We start from the raw sequence: 21,832 nt of genomic DNA, 5'->3' as shown, positions 1-21,832 counted from the left end.
AAAACAAAAGTCTTCAATGTAAAAAGTTACAAGAGAAGTGACAATGGGAGGGATAAACCAGATGTCAACTAATTTGAGGAGGGGGAAGTCAGAAGGGGCACTTTGATAGAAAGAATTAACATCATTAAAATATCCATGCTACCCAAAGCAATCAATCTATAGATTCAATGCAAGTCCTATCAAGACTCCAATCACATATTTCACAGAAGTAGAACAAATATTTTTTAAAATGTATATAGAACCACAAAAGGCCCTGCATAGCAACAGCAATCCTGAGAAAGAAGAACAAAGTTAGAGGAATCATGCTAATATCAAATTATGCTATAAGGTCACAGTAATCAAAACAGCATGGTACTGACATAATAACACACATAGATCAATGGAACAAGATAGAAAGCCCAGAAATAAACCCATACCTTTATGGCCAATTAATATTCAATAGAGAAAGCAAGCATATAAAATAGGCTAAAAATAGTTTAATCAATAAATGATGGGAAAATTGGGCAGATATGTGTAAAAAAGTGAAACTAGACCACCTTCTTACACCACACATAAGCATAAATTCAAAATGTATCAAAGACTTAAATGTTAGACCTGAAACCATAAAAATCCTAGAAGAAAGCACATGCAGTTAAAATCTTGGGCACTGCTCATAGCAATATTTTATCTAATATAGCTCCTCAGGCAAGGACAACGAAAGAATAAATAAACAAATGGGACTACATCAAACTAAAAAGGTTTTGCACAGCAAAGGAAACCATCAACAAAATAAAAAGATGACCCACAGAATGAGGGAACATACTACTCACCGATACATCTGATAAAGGGTTGGGATCCAAAATTTATGAAGAAGTTATAAAACTCAACACCAAAACAAAAACAAAAAAATTCAATTTGAAAAATGGGCAAAGGACCTGAATAGACACTTCTCCAAAGAGGACATACAGATGGCCAATAGACATATGAAAAGAAGCTCAATGTCACTAACCATCAGAGAAATGAAAATTAAAACCACAATGAGATACCATCTCACACCCATAAGAATGGTTATCAACAATAAAACTAACAAATGCTGTCAAAAATTTGAAGAAAAGGAAACCCTTTTTAACTTTGGTGAGAATGCAGATTGGTGCAGCCACTGTGGAAAGCAGTAAGGTGCTATCTCAAAAAATTCAAAATAAATCTGCCTTTTGACCCAGCTATCCCATTTGTGAGAATACATCTGAAGGAACCCAAAACACTAATGCAAAAGAACATAAGCATCCCTATATTTATTGCAGTGTTATTTACAGTCACCAAGATACGGAAGCAGCCCAAGTGTCCAACAGTAGATGAGTGGATAAAACAACTATGGGGCATTTACACAATGGAATACTACTTGGCCATAAAAAAGAAGAAAATTTTTCTCTTTTTGACAGCATTTTTCTTGTTTTGACCTGCAGAACATTATACTAAGTGAAATAAGGCGGTCAGAGAAAGACAAATACCATATAATTTCATTCACATGTGGAATCTAATGAACAAACTGAAGTAACAAGCAAAATAGAGATAGACTCACAGACAGAGAGCAGGATGACAGCTATGGGTGGGGGAGGGGGAGTTTAAAGGATAAAGGACTCATGGGCATGGACAACAGTGTGGTGATTGCAGTGGGAGGAGGGTACAACGGGGATAAATGGTAATGGAAAAAATACAATAAAAATAAATTTTACAAAAAGAAGGAGCACTTAAAGTTGCAAGAGAAAAAATGGTTTTCCATATTATCTACAGAACATATAAGGAAATAAACAATGTGGCAAAAAGCATGGGGATGGCTGGGGTAGTGGGGAGTGGTGGGGGAAAATGGAGACAATTGTATTTGAATAACAATAAAAAATAAATAAAAGAAAAAACCCAATATGGCAAAAAGCAAAATACCACTTACAAATGTCCCTTGATATTAACTACAGATATCTGAATCAGGTATTTCTGAATTTCTAAGAATTCACAATAATCTTTTAAATATCTATTTCAGATGCTTAAAGGCTTTCTTTTGTCCACATTTAGTCCCTTTTCAACAAATTCTCAGAAATGACTCATCTAGGTTGGAAAAGCCAACTATATTATCTGCAATAATAATGTTATAAAACCCAGGATTAAGCCAGACAATATATGAAATACAGTTCATACTTTGTCTAGGGCCAAAGTACTGCTTGGGTTTAAAACAAAAAAAGTCTAGGCTGTGTCAGGCTATAAAACAATTCACTTTATATCAAAGTACTATTTAAAGAGAATCTTACCACAGTGATAATAATTGAAAGCCAAGTATGGGCTCAAGGAAATCTCAGTACAAAAAATCACCAACCTATAATATCGTCCTCCCCATCTTTCAAGTCAGTCATGAGCTGACTAACGAAAAGAGAATGAAAGAATTCTGTGTTCACCATCCCACTGTAGCAAGCAGCCATATACAGTGATCACATACTATACATGTCTCGGTCAGATCTTAGACAACAGCTCAAGCTTTGATGATGTAGACACTAAAATTAACAAGAAATTCTTCATGACAGGTGTGTTGCCAGTCCCACTCTGTAGTATAACAATTAACAGTGTTATTTCTAAAGTTTATTTGTGTTAAAATATGGAATCAAGGTAAAATGTTTTTAAATAAAATTTGACTTTTCCAACGATCTTATCAAAGATGTTTAGGGTGAAGATGTATTTATTCAACAAATATTTATTGAATGCCTACCATTTGCTAAGCAATTCCAGAAACTAAGGGGCCAGTAGGGTTCCTCTATAAAAACCAAAACCCTGAAGAAGCAAAAACCACCTGAAATATTGGAAGTACTTTTGCAACAATCAGATCATCAGTTCAAGGTAGTTTAAACTTGACCTCCAGTCAAGATGGAGGCATAAGTAAATATGCTTCACCTGCTCATACAACTACAAAAATTACAACTAAAATTGCAATCAACCCTCAAAACATATAACACCAAGAACCATCAGAAAATCAAGATGTATGGAAGTCTGACAACCAAGGATTTACAGAAGTCACATTCATCCAGATGGGTGGGAGTGCCAGAGATGCAGAGAGGGGTGGAGAGGTGGCACAACAGATGGTCCCACATTCACATGTGATGGATAAAACAGGAGGGGTCCTTGGAAGAGAAGGATCCCAGCCCCAGGTCAGACCACACAGCCCAGGGTTCCAGCATCAGGAAGATAAATCGCCATAATTTCTGGCTGTAAAAACCAGTGGGGGTTGGGGCAGTGGAAAAAATTGCTAGATTTTCAGGAGACTCTGCTTAAAGGGCCAACATGAGGTTAGAACTTACTCAGACTCACCCCCTCTGGGATTCAGCACCAGGGCAACAGCTGAAAGAGCACCAGTCACATATGGGAGTTAAGTGAAGTTACAGGAATCAGCGTGAGTGCCCGGCAATCCTCCAGAAGCCAGGCAGTGGCATTGTCTCCTCTCCCAGCCTTCGCCCCACAAAGTAGTGAAGCAGGTTGCCCCGCTCTGGTGATTACCTAAAGCTCCACACCACACAATTTACAAGTGTCTTTTTTGTAATAGGCCACACTACTAAGACAGGGAGTCAAAGCATCTCTACCTAATGCACAGAAACAAACACTGGAAGGCTGCCAAACTGAGGAGACAAAGAAATGTGGCCCAGCCTGGCTGGCATAGCTCAGTGGATTGAGCTCGGGCTGCGAACCAAAGTGTCGCAGGTTCGATTCCCAGTCAGGGTACATGCCTGGGTTGCAGGCCATGACCCCCAACAACCACACATTGATGTCTCTCTCTCTCTCTCTCTCTCTCTCTCTCTCTGCCTCCCTTCCCTCTCTAAAAGTAAATAAATAAAATCTTTAAAAAAAAAAGAACAGAAATGTGGCCCAAATAAAATAACAGAACACATTCCCAGAAAAAGAACTAAATGAAATGGAGATAACCAACTGAACAAATGTAGAGTTCAAAATATTGGTGATCAGGATGCTCAAAGAATTCACTGAGTATGTCAACAACATAAAAAAGACCCAGGAAGAAATGAAGGTCACATTATTTTAAGTGAAATAAGTAAAAACCTATACGGAACCAACGGTGAAGGGGATGAAACTGAAAATCAAATCAACAATTTGGAACATAAAAAAGGGAAAAACATTCATCCAGAACAGCAAAACAAACAAACAAACAAATAAATAAAAACAAGGATAGTATAAGAAGTCTCTAGGGCATCTCCAAATGAACCAATTCAAATTATAGGGCTGCCTGAAGGAGAACAGGGAGAACTGGAAATTGAAAACTTATCTGAAAAAAATAATGAAAGAAAACTTCCCTAATTTGGTGAAGGAAATAGACATACAAATCCAGGAAGCACAGACAGTCCCAAACAAGTTGGACCCAAAGAGGACCACACCAAACACATCATAATTAAAATGCTAAAGATTAAAGATAAAGAGAGAATCTTAAAAGCTGCAAGAAAAAAGCAAAGTGTTACCTACAAAGGAGTTCCAAAAAGATTGTCGGCTGACTTCTCAAAACAAACTTTGCAGGCAAGAAGGGACTGGAAAGAAGTATTTGAAGTCATGAAAGACAAGGACCTACAAAACAGATTATTCTATCCAGCAAAGCTATCATTTAGAATGAAAGGGCAGATCAAGTGCTTCCCAGGCAAGGTAAAGCTAAGGGAGTTCATCATCACTAAGCCATTATTACATGAAATGTTGAAGGGACTTATTTAAGAAAAAGAAGATGATCAAAACTATGAACATTAAAATGGCAGCAAATTCACAACTATTAACAACTGAATCTAAAAAACAAACTAAGCAAACCAGAACAGAAACATAATCATAGGTATGGAGATCATTTGGAGGGTTATCAGCAGGGAGGGGGGAAGGGGAGAACGGGGGAAAAATGCAGAGATTAAGAAGTACAAATTGGTAGGTACAAAATAGATGGGGGATGTTAAGAACAGTATAGGAAATGTAGTAGCCAAAGAACTTACATGTGCAACCCATTGACATGAACTAATAGAGAGGACTACTGAAGGGAATGGGGGAACTGGGCGGAGGGGAGCAAAGGGGGAAAAATTGGGACAACCAGAATAGTGTAATCGATAAAATATATTTTTAAAAGATAGTTTAAACTTAGCTAATAATTAAAAAAATAGATTCTGAGCCTAGAAATATGAAAACACTAACACAAGACAGCTATCAGATCTCCCATTTGTTAATTCACTGTTGCTCATTTAAAATGAATGCACAGCTTCTTTAAAGCATGACAGGAGCTCAAAGAATTAAGAGTTATAAACCACATTGGAGAAAAGTCGAATCAGAAGGAAATGAGGGAATTAAGAAAGGAAGAATTCAGGAAATTAAGTAGAGTTTTTAACAAAATCAGTAGGGAAATTTACTTAATGAAATTAGAGAGTATAAGATAAAACTATAAATAAACATCCCTGGGAAACATTATAAAATTATGGGAAATTAATTATTTCAGAGTACATAAGGTGAATGTGAAAGGAATCTCAATCCACTTACAAATTCTGTCATAAGAAAAAATACAAGTGAGACCAATCTGAACTATGTTTTCAACCATCTTCAACTTCCTTGTGTTTTCACAATTAAAATGCCTTTCACAATTTCAACTTATTCGTGAAAAGAAAATGACTATAAACCAAGCAGGAGGGGAAAGAATGAAGTGTGGGAAATGAATTTCAATGATTTTCAAAGCTAAAGAATATTTTTAAATCAATAAACAAGGCACCACCCTCACCGGGTAGCTCAGTTGGTTAGAGCATCATCCTGATGCACCAAGGTTCCATCCTCACTCACTGCACAAACAAGAAGCAACCATTCAATGTATAAATAAGTGGAACAAATCTCAATCTCAATCTCTCAATCTCAATCTCTCTCTCTCTCTAACAAAAGAACCAATGAACACATAAATAAGTGGAACAACAAATCATTGTCTCTCTCAAAATAAAAAAAAAGAATCAACCAGTGATGTATAAATAAAAAAACAGCCCTAGCTGGTGTGGCTCAGTAGATTGAGTGCCGACTGCAAACCAAAGGGTCACTGTTTTGATTCCCAGTCTAGGGCACATGCCTGGGTTATGGGCCAGATCCCCAACAGGGGGTACGTGAGAGGCAACCACACATTGATGTTTCTCTCCCCCCCTTTCTCCCTCCCTTCCCCTCAATCTAAAAATAAAAGTAATAAAATCTTTTAAAAAAGAAAAACCAAATTAATGTTTTCTCTCCCTTTCTCTCTGCCCTCTCTCTATAAAATAAAAAAAAAATAAACAAGTCATCTTATAATTATTTACCACAGGTCTCTTGAGTCAAATTTTTAAAAGTCCAGCTTTCCTCTCTGAGTCAAACTGGAAATTGCACTATAATTAAATGTCATAATTTCTAAGCAATTAACTTAATTATCAAGGAAGGCAATAATATATAGAACATGGTTTCAGTAAAGTCCTGTTAACACTAGCAAACCCCAAATATTACTACAGATAATATTTTAATAAAGATATCATGTTATAGTAACAAACTTCATATAACTATTTAACTATAAAGATGTTATCAAAAGACTTTTCTAGCCAAACATTAATTTTTTGTTTCTCTGTTTTGTTTTTAAATTAAAGTATAATTGACACACATTATGTTAGTTTTAGGTGTACAACATGATTTAACATTTATATACATTGCAAAAGGATCACCATAGATCTGTCACCATACAAAGTTACAATTGTATTTCTTGTGGTAATTTTTAAGATTTTTTAGCAAATTTCAGTTTTGCAATACAGTATTATTGACCATAGTCACCATGCTGCACATTACATTCTCATGACTTACTTATTTTATGACTGAAGTCTGTACCTCTTGATCCCCTTCGCCCATTTCACTTACCCCACAAACGCTCTCCTCTCTCTGGCAGCCACCAGTCTGTTCTCTAAGACTGGTTTTGTTTTCTTTTGCTTTTTATTCCACATATAAATGAAACCATATAGTACTTGTATTTCTCTGAGTTATTTCACTTAGCACATTAGCATATATATTTTAGATATTAACTACCTATCAGATATGATTTGCAAATATCTTCTCCCATTCAGTAGCTTGCCTTTTCATTTGGTTGATGATTTCCTTTGCAAGGCAGAAGCTTTTTAGTTTGATGCAGTTCCATTTGTTTATTTTTGCTTTTATTGCCTTTGCCTTTTAAGTCAGTGCCATAAAACATAACCAAGGCCAACGTCAAGGAAGCTTACTGCCTATTTTCTCCTAGGACTTTTATGGTTTCAGGTCTTACATTCAAGTCTTTAATCTCTTTTGAGTTGATTTTGTGTATGTTGTAAGTTAGTGATCCACTTTCATTCTCTGCATAAGACTGTCCAGTTTTCCCAACACCATTTATTAAAGAGACTATCATTTCCTCATTGGATATCCTTGCCTCCTTTGTCATGAATTAATTGATCACATATGCCTGGGATTATTCTGGACTCTCGAGTCTATTCCACTGATCTGTGTGTGTGTGCTTATGCCAATGCTCTATTGCTTTGATTATTATTGCTTTGTAATAGAATTTGAAATCCAGTAGTGTGATGTCTCCCACTATGTTCATCTTTCTAAAGATTGTTTTGGCTGCTCTGGGTCCAGACACATTTTAGGATTGTTTGTTCTATTTCTATGAGAAATGCCATTGAAATTTGATAAGAATTGCACTGAATTTGTAGATTGCTTTGGGTAATAACATTTTGACAATATTAATTCTTCCATTCATGAGCACAAAATATCTTTCCATTTATCTGTGTCATCTTCAGTTTCTTCCATCAATGTCTTATAGTTCAGTATTTAGGCCTTTCACCTCCTTGGTTAACCTTATTCCTAGGTTTTTTATTCTTTTTGATGTAATGAAATTATTTTCTTAATTTCTCCTTCTGATGGTTATTAGTGTAAAAAATGCAACAGATTTTTGCATACTGACTTTGTACCTTGCAACTTTACTACATTTGTTGATTAATCTAGATGGGTTTTGGTAGAGTCTTTATAGCTTTCTACATATAAAACCATATAACCCACAAATGGTGACAATTTTACATCTTCCTTTCCAATTTGGATGCTTTTCTTTCTTTCTCCTAATTGTTCTGGCTAAGACTTCCAATACAATGTTGAATAAAAGTAGAAAGAGTGGGCATCCTTATCTTGTTCATGATTTTAACAGAAAAGCTTCCAGCTTTTCACTGTTGAGTATGATGTTAGCTGTCAGGCTGTCACACATGGCCTCTATTAGGTCGAGGTATGCTCAGTGTATACCCACTTTGTTGAGAGTATTATCATAAGTGGATGTTGAATTTTATCCAATGCTTTTTCTGCATCTATTAAAATAGTCATATGATTTTTATTCTTCATTTTGGTAATGTGGTATATCATGTTGATTGATTTCAAATGTTGAACCATCCCCGGAATAAATCCCCCCTGATCATGGTTTATGATCCTTTTAATGTATTGTTCAATTTGGTTTGCTAATATTTTGTTGAGAATAATTTTGTATCTGTGTTCATCAGAAATACTGACCTGTAATTTTCTTTTTTGTGTGGTGTCCTTGTCTGGTTTTGGTATAAGGGTAATACCGGCCTTGTAAAATGAGTCTGGAAGCATTCCCTCCTCTTCAACCATTTGGGAGATTTTGTGAAGGATTGGTATTAATCTTCTTTGAATATTTGGTAGAATTTACCAGTGAAGCTATCTCATCTTAGACTTTTGATTGGGGGGAGTGTTTTGATTACTGATTCAATCTCATTGCTATTATTGTCTATTCAGATGTTCTATTTCTTCATTTTTCAGACTTAGAAGATTATACGGTTCTAAGAATTTGTCCATTTCTTTTGAATTATATAATTTGTTGCAGTGTAATTGTTCATAGTAGTCTATTATGATCCTTTGTATTTCTTTGGCATCAGTTGTAATTTCTCCCCTTTTGTGTCTGTATCTACTTGCATCTTCTTTTTTTCTTGGTGAGTCTAGCTAAAGGTATATCAATTTTCGGACTTCCATGCTAGGGAAAAGACAAAATTGGGCTGCTAGCCAAAATTCTCCAGGAGTCTCAAGACAAGAGGCAAAAATACCTAGTAATAATTGGAACTCTTAAATTTGCAATGACAAGTTAATGGCATTCTGGGTATCCTCAGAAAACCTACTTTCAACCTTCAGCTGCCCTGATCTTCAATTCAAATCACAATGTTACTCGTATATTATTCACTTTGTTATTATCCTGACAAAAGACAGAAATGGAAAGAAAAGGTCTTTTAAATATTAAATCACTGTGTCCTCCAAAAATTAAAATTAAAAAAAAAAGAATGAAAGAAATGGTGGGCAGAGGCTGTTCTGATTAAACAGGTAAACTGCAGTCTGAGGCAGTGGTCCATGTGCCACCGATGACCCACTTGGTAGGGAAGCCAGGAAAACGGACCAGAGAACACTGCAAACACACAAGGTCTCGGGGGCCCTCAGCTCTCCAAGAACTCTAAAACAAGACCTAGGAAATTCAAGTTCTAAAAAAATCACTCTGCAATACGTCTCCTTCCCCTCGGCTCACAGTAGCTCCTCACTCACCTCCAGATTTTTACTGAGGTTAAGACAACATGAAAGGCAGGTGTGAAAGGAAAAACAAGTCACCTAAGGCAGTGTGGGTGGAAGGGACAGGTGGAAGAGCAGGTCTGCCTTTGGCTGGGTGAGCAAAGCGGCTGCAGAGTCTAACACAGCACAGAGCAACTGGGTTTAAAGGGCCATCAGAAGCCTATCCAGCCTCCTAAGCAAGGCACCCTTTCTAGCCATAACAGGTTTGAAACCCTGGGCTTGACAACATAAAACGAAAGGAGAGCTTCTAAGGCCACATATTTCATTGTTTACAGCTCAATTAGAATGACTTGGTTTGGTTTTATAATGAGCCAAAAATCTGCCTTGTTGTAATTACCCTTATTGCTAGCTGAAGCTACCCCAAAAAAAAGGCATACCATCTCTCTTTCATATGGTATGCCTTTAAGCTGAAGAAGAGAGAGTGCCTAATTCACCCCAATCTTCCACTTCCTAGGGCAACAATGATCAGTTCCTTCCAATAAGCACACTGGAAAGAGTCAGGTATCCCAAGGTGCGCATTTCAGCTCTTCCAAAAAATGACTACTTCAGCTTCTCCAACGAGGATGAGAGACTTTGAGCAACTGACAATCTTTAGGAGCCTCTTTCCTTCCTTCCCTTTCTTTACAACAAGGCTATCCTACTAGTGTGGACTTGGGAGTATGGTACAGACACCTCCATGGACAAAGCAGTGGGCTAACTTTGGGATCTTGTTCCTGGGGCTTCTTTGCACAAAGCTTTGGCTCCTGACACAGGCCTCTGTGTCCCAGGTTCTCATGGCCCTGGGCCCTCAGTCACAGGAGCAAATATAAGGGCTGTGCTGGGAAAAGGAGCAGCCACAGCTACAACCCAAGCCCAAGCATAGCCCAAGGCCTATAGCACAAGTGCCTTGAGAAACCTTATACATCCTATAATCAACAGGCTCGTCCGAGGATTGGTTAGAAAATTATCCACATTTTATAACACTCAAGAGGAAAATGCATTCTGTTGCCAACCAAATTCCAAATAGTGTTTGAAATATCTACCATACACAGAGACTACAAATCTAGGAGTTTTTCTTTTGAAAATATTCACAGACATGGCTATTTTTACCTTTAATAAACATTAAAAAGCAGTAATGATGAATGCTGCTGAAGAACAAATATATCACCATATCATTCTGCTACACTGTTTAACAGACCTCAAATTTATACATAAGAGAATAATGGAACCCCAGCTGGTGTGGCTCAGTGGATTGAGTGCCAACTGCAAACCAATGGGTCGCTCTTTTGATTCCCAGTCTAGGACACATGCCTGGGTTATGGGCCAGGTCCCCAATAGAGGGCGCAAGAGAAGCAACCACACATTGATGTTTCTCTCCCTCTCTTTCTCCCTTTCCCCTCTCTGCAAAAATCAATAAGTAAAATCTTAAAAAAAAAAAAAGAAAGGAGGAGGAGTACGATGACATGGAGAATGGTGTTTAGCACTGTCAGGTTTCAATAAATCAATTTCCCCTTCAAAAATACCTCATTTCCCACAAGGCCATAGGATTTAGATTCACTTACACTGAAACAGTATAGCTGAGTTACCATAAACACACTGCTCAAGAATGGGGACCTGACTGAGGTAGGCAGTCTCTAAGAAGGCCTCCCATTCTCTTGAGTGTGGACTAGAGCTAGTGACCTTTCTCTGAAAAAAAAATGGCAAAGAAGTATGGAGAGGCCCATGTGTCAAGGAACTGAATGAGGCCTCCAGCCAACAACCTGTGGAGAGCTGAGGTCCCCAATCCAACAAACCTCAAATCCACATGGGTGAACTGGAAGCAGATCCTCCTCCAAGGGAGCCTTCGACAATCGCCTTAACCAACAGTTTGTGGCCTAGTAAGAGACTTTGAACCAGGGCACCTAGCCAAACCATGTCCAGATTCCTGGCCCACAGGAACTCTAAGAAAATACATGCTTGTTGCTTCCTAAATTGGGGGGTAATTGGTTAGGAAGTAATAGATATCTAATACACTGACTAATCCTGGCATTTTCTCCACTGTTCCTAATCCCCTCAATATTCTCTCAAGGTGTCTAGCATTCAACATCAGAATGGCATTGACGAGTCAGCTGGTGAGAGAAGAACTGGAGCTGGCATTCAAACAGAAGCGCTTTAATCAGGAACGTTCAGTCAGTCAACAATTCTCTACTGAGCCTCTAGGATGTGCCAGGGCAGAAACCTAATCTCTTAAACTCATCTAGGAAACAGTTCACTCTATACGGAGATTTGTTTCCATAAACAGAGCCCCTCACTCTAAACAGATAACTCAGCCACCCACCTCATCAGAACTCCCTCACTTCCCTCTCCATATGCATCTAATTTTTGCTCTCACAAACACCTTTATCTCCTCCTCTCCCATCTCCAAAGAGTCTACCTATACAATGATCCCACTCCCTCCACCCGGCCTCCCTGATTCCAATCTTGCTCCCTACCAGTACAGCCTAAATATTTTTTAATTACTTTATTGTTGTTCAATTGCAGATGTCTGCATTTTCTACCCCCCACTCCCCTCCACCCCCACCAAACCCACCTCCCTCCTTTGCTTCCACCCTCCCCCTTGGTTTTGTCCATGTGTCCTTTATAGTTGTTCCTGAAAACCCTTCTCCCCAGTGTCCCCTCCCCTCTCCCCTCTGGCTATTGTTAGATTATTCTTAATTTCAATGACCCTGGTTATATTTTGTTTGCTTTTTTTCATTTATTGATTATGTACCAGTTGAAGGTGAGATCATATGGTATTTGTCCCTCACCGCCTGGCTTATTTCACTTAGCATAATGCTCTCCGGTTCCATCCATGCTAAGTATTTCTAAAATTCGAAGCTGGTCACATCACTCTCCTACTTAAAATTTAAGATCGATGGTTTGACACTGTCCTCAGGCTAAAGTCCAAGTTCTCAAACGCAGCTTACAAGGATCTACAACATATGATTGGAGTCACTTTTTATCTCTGGCTTCAGCCCACACTCCCCTCTGTGCTCCATGCTTTAGCCCCTGCCTGTTTTGTTTTGTTTTGTTTTTACTTTCCATTTCTCTCTCACCTTAGCCTTCAAATACTGCATTACGGTCAGAAGTATCCTTCTCCAAGCCAACCCTTCAATTACCTAACTTGAGCTTCTGACCTCAACCTAAACTTCCTCTTCTCCCTAATGCCTAAACTAGTTTAGTGCCCCCAACCACATACTGGCACACCTGTAATAGTATTTCACAATCTATTCTAGTATAGTTATTCCCCACTGGCTGTATGCTCTATGAAGAGAGTGACCAAGTGGATCCTATTCAATCCTGAACCACAGTGCTTGGTACAGACAAACATATGCTACCCGAATAAGTAAAAATAAAGTCTTCCTAGATCACATTTCATAATTCGTTCACTTTCTCAAATCTTCAAACCTGACCTTTATTCCCTAAGCCTCGACAAAAGCTCAGATCTTCCCATCCTGTCAAGTTCCTCTGATTCTACAACCTTCTACTTCACCCCCTACCGTCCACTAAATGAGTCACTTTTACTTCACCTCCCATTGACCACCCAGCTCAGGACACTCTGGCTGGTGCCTCATGACGCCACAAAAACTGCCCCTGCAGTGGCAGTCACAGGCCTCCTACTTTCCAAGTCAACAGAACTTTCAGGCTTTACCCCACAGAGCTTCATCCCACCAAAATACTTGTCTTGTTGATCATCATTTTTACTTATTTATTTTTGCAAAGGCCTCTCTTCACTTCCATGATCTTTCACTTTGTTTTCCTGTCCCCACTTGTTCTAAGCTGTTGGACTTCATCTGTGGCTACTTTCTCTTCCACAAGCTCTCCTTGGGCAGCAGGCTGCCTAAACTTTCCAGGGTATCAACCACACTGACCCACATTTGGGACTGGGGAGTAAAATTGGGTAGCAGAGCCTCATGGGAAGGCTATTCAAACTATGCATGGACCTTTTTCATATTCCAATTTAACCCCTTCCACATTTAATTCATTCCACATTTAAGAGTAACTAACTTAGTCACTTCTGCTTGCCAGAGTTAGTTTTGTTACTCAGGTGTGTCGGGTAAGAAGCAGATTAAGTATCATTCACCTTTACGCTGAAGACACCCAAATCTCTCTCCTGTCAGGCATTTCTCCTGGGCTCTAAACCCTTATTTCCATCTGTCTACCTACTGACAAGTTCTTCCTGAAGATCCTAGGGTATTCAGTTCAATTTCTCTAAAATCAAAACAGCCTCCTTAAGGCGTGTGCCTTTCTTTGTTCCCTATCAACAAAGCCTTGTTGTCTAAGCTAGAAGGCAAGCATTGTCTTAAAGCTTCTCCCTTTCCTGCAATCCAACTATTCACATCTTCTCAACTCGGCCCTGATCCAACTGTGACCCTGATCAGGTTCTCCTCTTCTATTGCCTGAGCTACTGAAATAACACCCTCCCGCCACTGGCTCTGCCCTCCACAACCCGTATCCATGCTAGAAGAATTGCTCTAGAACAGAAAACCGCATCATTCCTCTTTTCCAAACTTCCGGTGTTTCCTGCAATTAATAGGACAAAAATTTTAGCATGGGATGCATGGCTTGTAAGAAAGGCCCAAAGGAAAGAAGTGACCAACACCGTGGCCTAAATGGAAAGAACCCCTGAAAAGTGTGTGTCAGTGAGAGAGTAGATGAGAGCACCTGGTGCGGGGAAAACCCGAAGGACCTCTGAAACACAAAGCAGGTGATAACAGAGCAAAAAGAACACAACTGGGCTCATGCGGACAGGGCCAGGAGGCTTAAAGGGCTACGGCAGGAAAGCTGCAGGATAACCAGCTACCTTCTGTGCCAGCCAAGAGGAACCCAGCCAAAAGGTCAGGGGGGCTCTGAGCAAGGACCTAACTATGCCCCCCATCCCACATCACATATACTTGCACATATATGCCTCCCCCTTGACCACCCATCACTGACTCCAGCAGTCCCTGCAGGGCACAAGCCCCCTAGAGGCCCAAATGACAAAGCACTAAGACAGGTGATTCACTCCAAGAGCCCACAGGAATTCAAACCAAAGTGGCCCAACCAGATTCCACCCTTATTCAAAAAACAAAGCAGCTTGTCCCCTGCCTAGGATGGGTCAGGGACTCTGGTGAGTCAAAGGAACAGTGAAATCCCCCGCTTCCAGGGGAGTTGTACAATCGTCCCCACATTACCCCACTGATCACAGGCACATAAACTTCTCTCTTGGTCAGAGACAGCTTTGAGAACATTGTGAGAGCCAAGACCAGTTTTGTCTGCCAGGAATTTTAGGGACCTCAAGCACCAGAACACTAGGGTGGGCAGGAGAGCCCCAAGATTTCCCAGTGTGTTCCATCTACCATCTCACACGTAGCCAAATGGAAATGCTATTCTATTTTCAGGAACCCCATGCTGTTCCCTCTGATGAGAATCCCTTCCTCAGTTCAGCTCAGTTCCCTTAAATCCTGTCCCACTCCAACCACCTCCTCTGGAAATCCTTAACCTGGCCTCACCACCGCCTGAATGCTTTCCAAAGACTTACTGCAGCTCTTTCATAGTAGCTCATCACATTGTAGTGTGAGGAAAGGAATGTGTCTTAGTCATCTCTCTACCTTCCATGCCTCAAACAATGTCTAGCCTCTCTGTGGTTCTCTATTCGTGTTTGCTGAATGAATCTACAAGTCAGCTCCTCTACTCCATTCATACTATAGCAGAAAAATATAGTATGAAAAATAGCAGAAAAATAACTGTGCTATGCTGGAAGTTATGCTAGAAGCTGCTTCATACTAAATGGAATTCCATTCTCAATGCAGCCAGTTTCCTTGGAAGGAAATTGCACTCACCTTTATGCAATCATGCACAAAGGTAGAGGCAGAATGAGAAACAATTCACAACTCCTGCCTCTGCTGGGTGGGCTAGGGCAATCTGTCCATGGACTTCTGGGGGAAGGAGACGGAGGGATATCTGCAGGCCAATTTTCCTTGGTGCTAAAGTTCATAATATAAAGATTTTCTCTGTGTTTCCTGCACGGATTAGAATTTCAAGGAAAATATTTCAAATTATTCTTAAAATAATGAGCTCTGAGTTTGACAGAACCCATTGCAGATTAAGACGGAAACAACCAAAAAATTTCTCAAGCAGCATGGGAAAACATTAGAAACTAAACAGATTATAGTGTCTGCAAATGTGTGCTACTATCTGCTCATAAAGAGAGGGCGGGAAGGAAGAACGAAGGCGAAGGGGACTAAGAAGAGCAACAAAAATAACAGGAAGCCTGGGGAAGGCACAGGACAAAAGTAGGTCTCTGGATGGAAAAGGCAGGAAAATATAACTGATGTCTACGACACGGGTTAATGTGGACAGGATTAATGTAAACTATTTAACAGAAGAGATTCAAAATATTTATTTAAATTAATAAAAAGTGATTTCTTTAGTCATAAGAAGATTTTGCCCCAAGATGTAATTCAGGCTAAAATATGATTTATTTCAAAAAGATTCTATGTGCCTATTATGTAAACTAGTTATAAGAACCTAATTAGTTTTAGATACGTCTCATTAATAAGAAATCTATGATGAAATGGAAAGCATGCATAAAGCATTTCTGCAGCATACCAAAGTACCACAGTCATTCTGAAAATCAAATTGTGTGGTTGCTTGTTGCATTGTGAGCTGAGCTAGCCACATTTTTCATGGACCATCATTTTCACTTGGAAGAACAACTGGCAAACGATGGTTGTTTAGACTTCTGGATTTGACCTGCATTTTCCCAAAAATGAACAAAGTGAGCCGGACATGTTGAGAAAAACTGACATTATTTGTTGCCAATGATTCAAGTCAAACTTTCAAGCAAAAATGTGAATTCTGGAAAACTGTTTCCCAGAACTTAAAAGATAAATAAGGAAGCTCTTTTTTTTCCTGCTAAATAATACTAGGTTTAGAAAATAGATTCTATTTAACAAACTGATAGAACATTGTAAGTTTTGCTTTTCATTCTTATTGGTTCTAATTTTTTAAATGTTATTAAGATCCATCAAAACAGTATTTTAAAGTCTGTGAACCTAAGAAAATTGCCAATATTTTATGACATATCAATGATTGTGCTATGGCAAACATTAAGCATAAATGAGAAAAATGTGTCAGTATTTCACATCAATTGAATTTTAAGAATCTATAGATAACACTAATGCACTAACAAAAAATGGAAGACTATTGCCCTGGCCCCAGTTGGCTCAGCTGGTTGGAGTGTTGTCCTGTACACCAAAAGGATGAAGGTTCAATTCCCATTCAGGGCTCATACCTAGGTTGTGGGTTCAATTCCAAGTGGGGGTGTGTACAGGAGGCAACCAATCAGTGTTTCCCTCTCATATTGATGCTTTCTCTCTCTCCCCATTTCAACTCCACTCTCTCTAAAATCAACAAACATACCCTCAGGTAAAGATTTTTTTTAAATGACTATCAAATACCAGCTGGGATTCTAATTCCCTTTGGTTAGCTTTTTGAGTAACATAACTTTACCATGTTACTCAAAATACCAAGAAAATAAGAAAATGGTTATCTAATTGTAAAAAAACCTTTTTCTCCAAAATCAGTTAAATGTCTAATGAAATAACATCTCCTAAAGATGTCCAATCTTTAAAGTGCTACATGAGAAAATGAAAATTGCTGTAGAATGAGGAGTTAAGTTTTAAGACTTCCAAAATGGCAGAGGATTTTTAAGAAAAGCTCACTGAATATTTACTCTTAAATACACTAAGCTATCAGTCATTTCTACTACAGGCTTCAAGGAATGTTTTATTTAGCCTAAAGAAAAAAAGCTACATTATAGGGAAATAATACGTTAAAATATTCATACCTCTCCCAACTTTAACCTCACACTTCTATTTTGGGATACATAAAGGTTTCAACCATTTATGTCTTTCCAAGCATCACATGCGCTTATACATCTTACTTGAATCCAAAAATTCAACCAAGAAAAAGTCAAGCTGTACACCTGAAACCAATATAATATTGTATTTTAACTGTACTTTAATAAAAAATATAAAAAATTAATTGATTGCATATTTTTACTTTGAGAACTATTGAAATAAATTTAAATGTCACCCCTCTTGTTCAAGAGTCAATAAAGTATTTCATTAGAAAAAATTTCAGGAAATTAAATGGTCTCAATGAGGTTTGCTTCTCCCCCTACCCCCACAATTCACTACAGTAATCTATAACCCCACCAGACAATGCCCTGATAACAACCGCATCTCAAAATTCTGCAGGTGTTTTCACTCTGTAAGAGGCCATATATTTTTAGCTCAAAGGGAGAAATGACACTGGCTTAAAAGACTACTAGTGTCTAATAAGAAATGATAGGCAATGACACTGTGACTAAGTAATTTAACACTAAATACATAATAACGAGGAAAAACTCAGAAAAGTTTTGGAAATACAGTGTATTTTAATATCCATATGAAGTTGCTATTTCTCAATCATTGGAATGCCACACTGGCACCTTCTCAATCAAAGGGGGCTGAGGAAGTAGGACATTTAATTAAGAAGCCAACTCAAACAGATTATACAAAAGTGTATTTTAGCCCAAAGGCTAAAAATGATGAGCGGTTTAAAATGTTAAACCACAAACTATCTTACATCTTTATTACTTTAATTATTATTTTGTCTCAGAAGTCATCCTAACAGGTAGGGAAGGCCACTATCCTTGCAAAACAGACCCAAGCAGACTAAATAACGCAGCACTGTTTTTAAAAAACAACTTCATCACCTAAAAATTTCTGAAGGATGGCACAAATATTCACTGACCCCATTCTTATAACGTGACCTAGAACACTAGAATACGTACATTCTTGAACTCAATCACATTTCCTGCTCTTGGTTTCTCCATCATATTTTTACAGCCAGTTATTACATCTGAGTTTAAGATTAAAGACTTGATGTTGAATGGATAAAGCTGTCATGAATACTCAAGAAAGCGGCCGGGGCATCCGGGGCCATTACACCTAATTTTGCTGTGTCCATTTGATGCAGTCTTTAAGTGATTTAAACGTGCATTTACAACACTCACATCCCAAAGCCATGCCCCGGAGCAGTTTATTTGACACGTCTGAAATAACATTTCAAATAAACGCTTTTTGCCGGGTCTCTGTTTATACAGCTTCCAAATCCCCTAAGTAACATCCTGCGTTTCCTCCAGTGTGACCGTGGGAAGAGAGGGTGTGTCTCGGTGCTTACCGATGCCCGGAGCCACATAGATGAAGTAGAGACAAGATGAGGACAGGGAGAAGAAGAAGATGAAGGCGAGGAGAGAGCGATTGGAGACCCGCATTATCCGCCTGAGCACCGACATCTTCCTCTTCCCGCACAGCAGCTCCGGCTGCGCTCTCCGGCCGGACTTGTGGGCACCGTCCAGGCCCTAAACTTCCATGAATGGGCTGAGAACCCCGAGACCGCAACGGGGTCAGCGCGGGGAGGTTCTAGGGGAGAGGAACGGAGAGGGAAGGAGGAAAGGGAGGGAGCGGACGGAATGAATGAGAGGTCCCAGAGCCGGGGGAGGAAAGCGCCGGAGGACTGCGGGGAAGGGCTGGACGGGGGATAGGGGACGCAAGGACCTGCGGAGGCCAAGGACGCGCGTTTTATCCGCCAGGCAAGGATGGGAGGAAGGAGCCCAGGTGGGAAGATGGGCGGGCTGCGCACCGCGGCACCCCTGCGGAGAGGGGCAGCAAACTGCAGCACTCCCGGGCTCCCCGGCGGCTCCGTCCGCGGCGTCCCGGAGTCCAGAACGCGCTCAAAATCTGGGCCGCCTGCGCTCGGCAGGCCTGGGCCGCCGCCGCCGCCGCCTCCTCCTCCTCCGGACCGGGGCGTCTGGTGCCTGCGCCGGGCTAGCGCGGGCGCCGGGGCCGCAGCCGGGGTGCGCCGCACGCTGGGGCCTGCGGGGGCCCTGGGGGCCGAGGAGCTGGGCGCTCGCGGGCGTGCAGCCTCCTCCTCATGCCGCACCGGGCCCCGGCGCCCCGCGGCGGCCGCGGAAACCCAACGCGGGCGAAGGCGGCGTCCGGGTCGGCGACGAGCGCGCTCCGGTTCCGGTTTCGGCTCCGGCTGCTGCCACTGCCAGCTGTCCACACGGCCGCAAAGGCGGCAACCGCAGCAGCATTACCGCCGCCGGCCCGGGTGAAGCGCCCCCGCCGGCACCGCCCCCGCACGGCCCGCGGACCCCGGGCGAAGAACCGCCCGGCGACTCGCACTGCGGGCAGCAGCGAGGTGCCCGATGAGGAGGAGGCCGGGCGCCGTCGGAGCGGTGTCTGGATCGCCAGGCAGCAGCTCTGAAGGGGCGGGGAAGCCGCGGAGGAAAAGTGGGACCGGCGAATGCGCCCTAAGACCCCAGGGGGCTTCGTGCCTTCGCGGAGAACTGCAGGCGGCCCTGCGCCCGCACCCGAGGAAACCTAGGGGCCCCCGCCCACCAGCTACACTCCTGGCTCCCGAAACGCCGCGCCTCCTGATTGGCCAGGCCCGCGGGAAAACCGGCTTCCTCGCTCAGCGCCAGGACCTGGGCCCCCACCACCTCTTGCGTCACCGTCGCCCCCGCTTTCCTGGGGACCTCAGCGCTTGCCTAGCAGCCTGCGGCTGAGGGCCGGGTCTTGAGCCTCGGGAATGTTCCACCCTGGGATCAATAATGAAGGATAATGTGCGGGAAGGGAAAGGGGTGTCTGCAGGAGGTGACTTCACTGGGGTAATTTCCTCCCAAAATATGCGCTCAGGGAACCAGGTGTTGTTTTCCCCGTCCTGGATGAATGAAACCTCCCATGCAGCACTTCCTATGAAAACGTGCTGTTAGGATGTGATATGGATCTCTGTATATCCCTGATAATAGGACTTGCCTTCCCATCTGAAGGCGAGCACCAGGTAGTCCTACTGCAACTACTGTATATCCATTCAAGTGGCCAGAAAGGACTCCTGTGCAGCCGATAGGCCTGTGAGGGCGGCAGCACCAACCAGCTTCAATGGGTAAATTGTTTTAACTCACCTCCTAGGCTGTGGCCTACCCATTGTTCAAAAGCTGCTGCTTCTTGCTAGCTAAATTAGGCTGGATCCTTAGCTATACCATATTTTTTCCAAGATGTGGGTGCAGGTATTTGTGGGAGGGTTTTTCCAACTAATCACGTGGGAAGTGGATGGATGCCCCCTACTGCCATTATTTGCCCGGTATTTCTAGATGCAGTGGTATTGAAGCAAATTTGTTTTGCTTCAAACCAAGTGAAAAAGCACATTTTGATTGCCAAGAAATATGGTATCTTCTTAGCAAAATACCCATGCCTTAGATGGTCTCTTAGTGCTTTGCTATGTGGAGCTGGAAACACCTAAGTTTGTAATTACAATAAGGCCTTTTCTTGACTGTGAAACATATGGCAAGCTATTACCCTCCGCTGGTCTCTCTTCTCAGCCCTCAAATGGTGGGTGTGATACCACCTTGCAAGGCTGTGGAATTAAGCCGGATAACTGTGTAAAATGCTCGAGTCCGGCACATAAGTTTCCCTTTTACCCCTTTGACAGTTGACTAGATGGAATCACCAAGTTCAAATTCATTTTTCAGTATTAGCTTTTTGGAGTACTTACAAGTTACTCAACTTCTCTAGCTAATTTGATAATTAATGTGAAAGGCAATGACACTATTTTGTAACATTTTTAGCTGCTTACCAGAAATCTAAAACACAAATTGGAGCAACGTACAGTATTAGATAAAAGGTAAAACTGACTTGTAAAAAACAAAACAAAACAAAACAAAAACCCTATGCAAGTAAAAGAAATCCATGAATGGTGAGGAGGCAAAATTTTGGTGTTGCCTTCTCTGGCCCTGCTGACTTTTCACCACTGTATTTGCACCAGTTCAGCTGGTTGTCTACAAGGTTACTACGTCCCTGCTGGTCTAGTGATGAGTGATTCTCCACAAGCAAGGTTGGCTTTTTAAAAGGAAAGTATACAATAAAACTAAAATGGAAGTATTAATATCTTAGAAATTGATGATTAACTTTATTTTAAAAATCTGAAGTCCATGTATTGACGTACCTAGCCGGCATAGGTGACTGCCCTTGGTATGTCTCCCAAGTTCACCACAGTACTCGTTGAGAGTGATCAGTTCTCCCTGGTGTAAAGCCCGTACAGGAAAACCAGCTCAGTCAGTGCACAGGTTAGCATTGTTTATCACCAGCTACACAGACAGGCAGCCAATCCTCTGGAGCCAGGCAGC

At 41.1% G+C, this 21,832-nt stretch overlaps 1 protein-coding gene across 1 annotated transcript in view; it reads right to left on the bottom strand.

The window, feature by feature from the left end:
- Nucleotides 1–19,430, bottom strand: part of B4GALT6 (beta-1,4-galactosyltransferase 6) — a 65,498-nt gene extending 46,068 nt beyond the window's left edge. Inside the window, exon 1 of the mRNA XM_028525079.2 lies at nt 18,826–19,430. Within this exon, the coding sequence (XP_028380880.1) occupies nt 18,826–18,940 (115 nt within the window). The 5' untranslated portion in view covers nt 18,941–19,430. The remainder of the gene's footprint in view (nt 1–18,825) is intronic.
- Between the last annotated feature and the right edge of the window lie 2,402 nt (nt 19,431–21,832).

The sequence above is a fragment of the Phyllostomus discolor genome, chromosome 9, assembly GCF_004126475.2.
Source record: "Phyllostomus discolor isolate MPI-MPIP mPhyDis1 chromosome 9, mPhyDis1.pri.v3, whole genome shotgun sequence".
NCBI lineage: Eukaryota > Metazoa > Chordata > Mammalia > Chiroptera > Phyllostomidae > Phyllostomus > Phyllostomus discolor.
The sequence above is the reverse complement of the archived record's forward strand: the minus strand, read 5'-3'. Positions and strand labels throughout refer to the sequence as shown.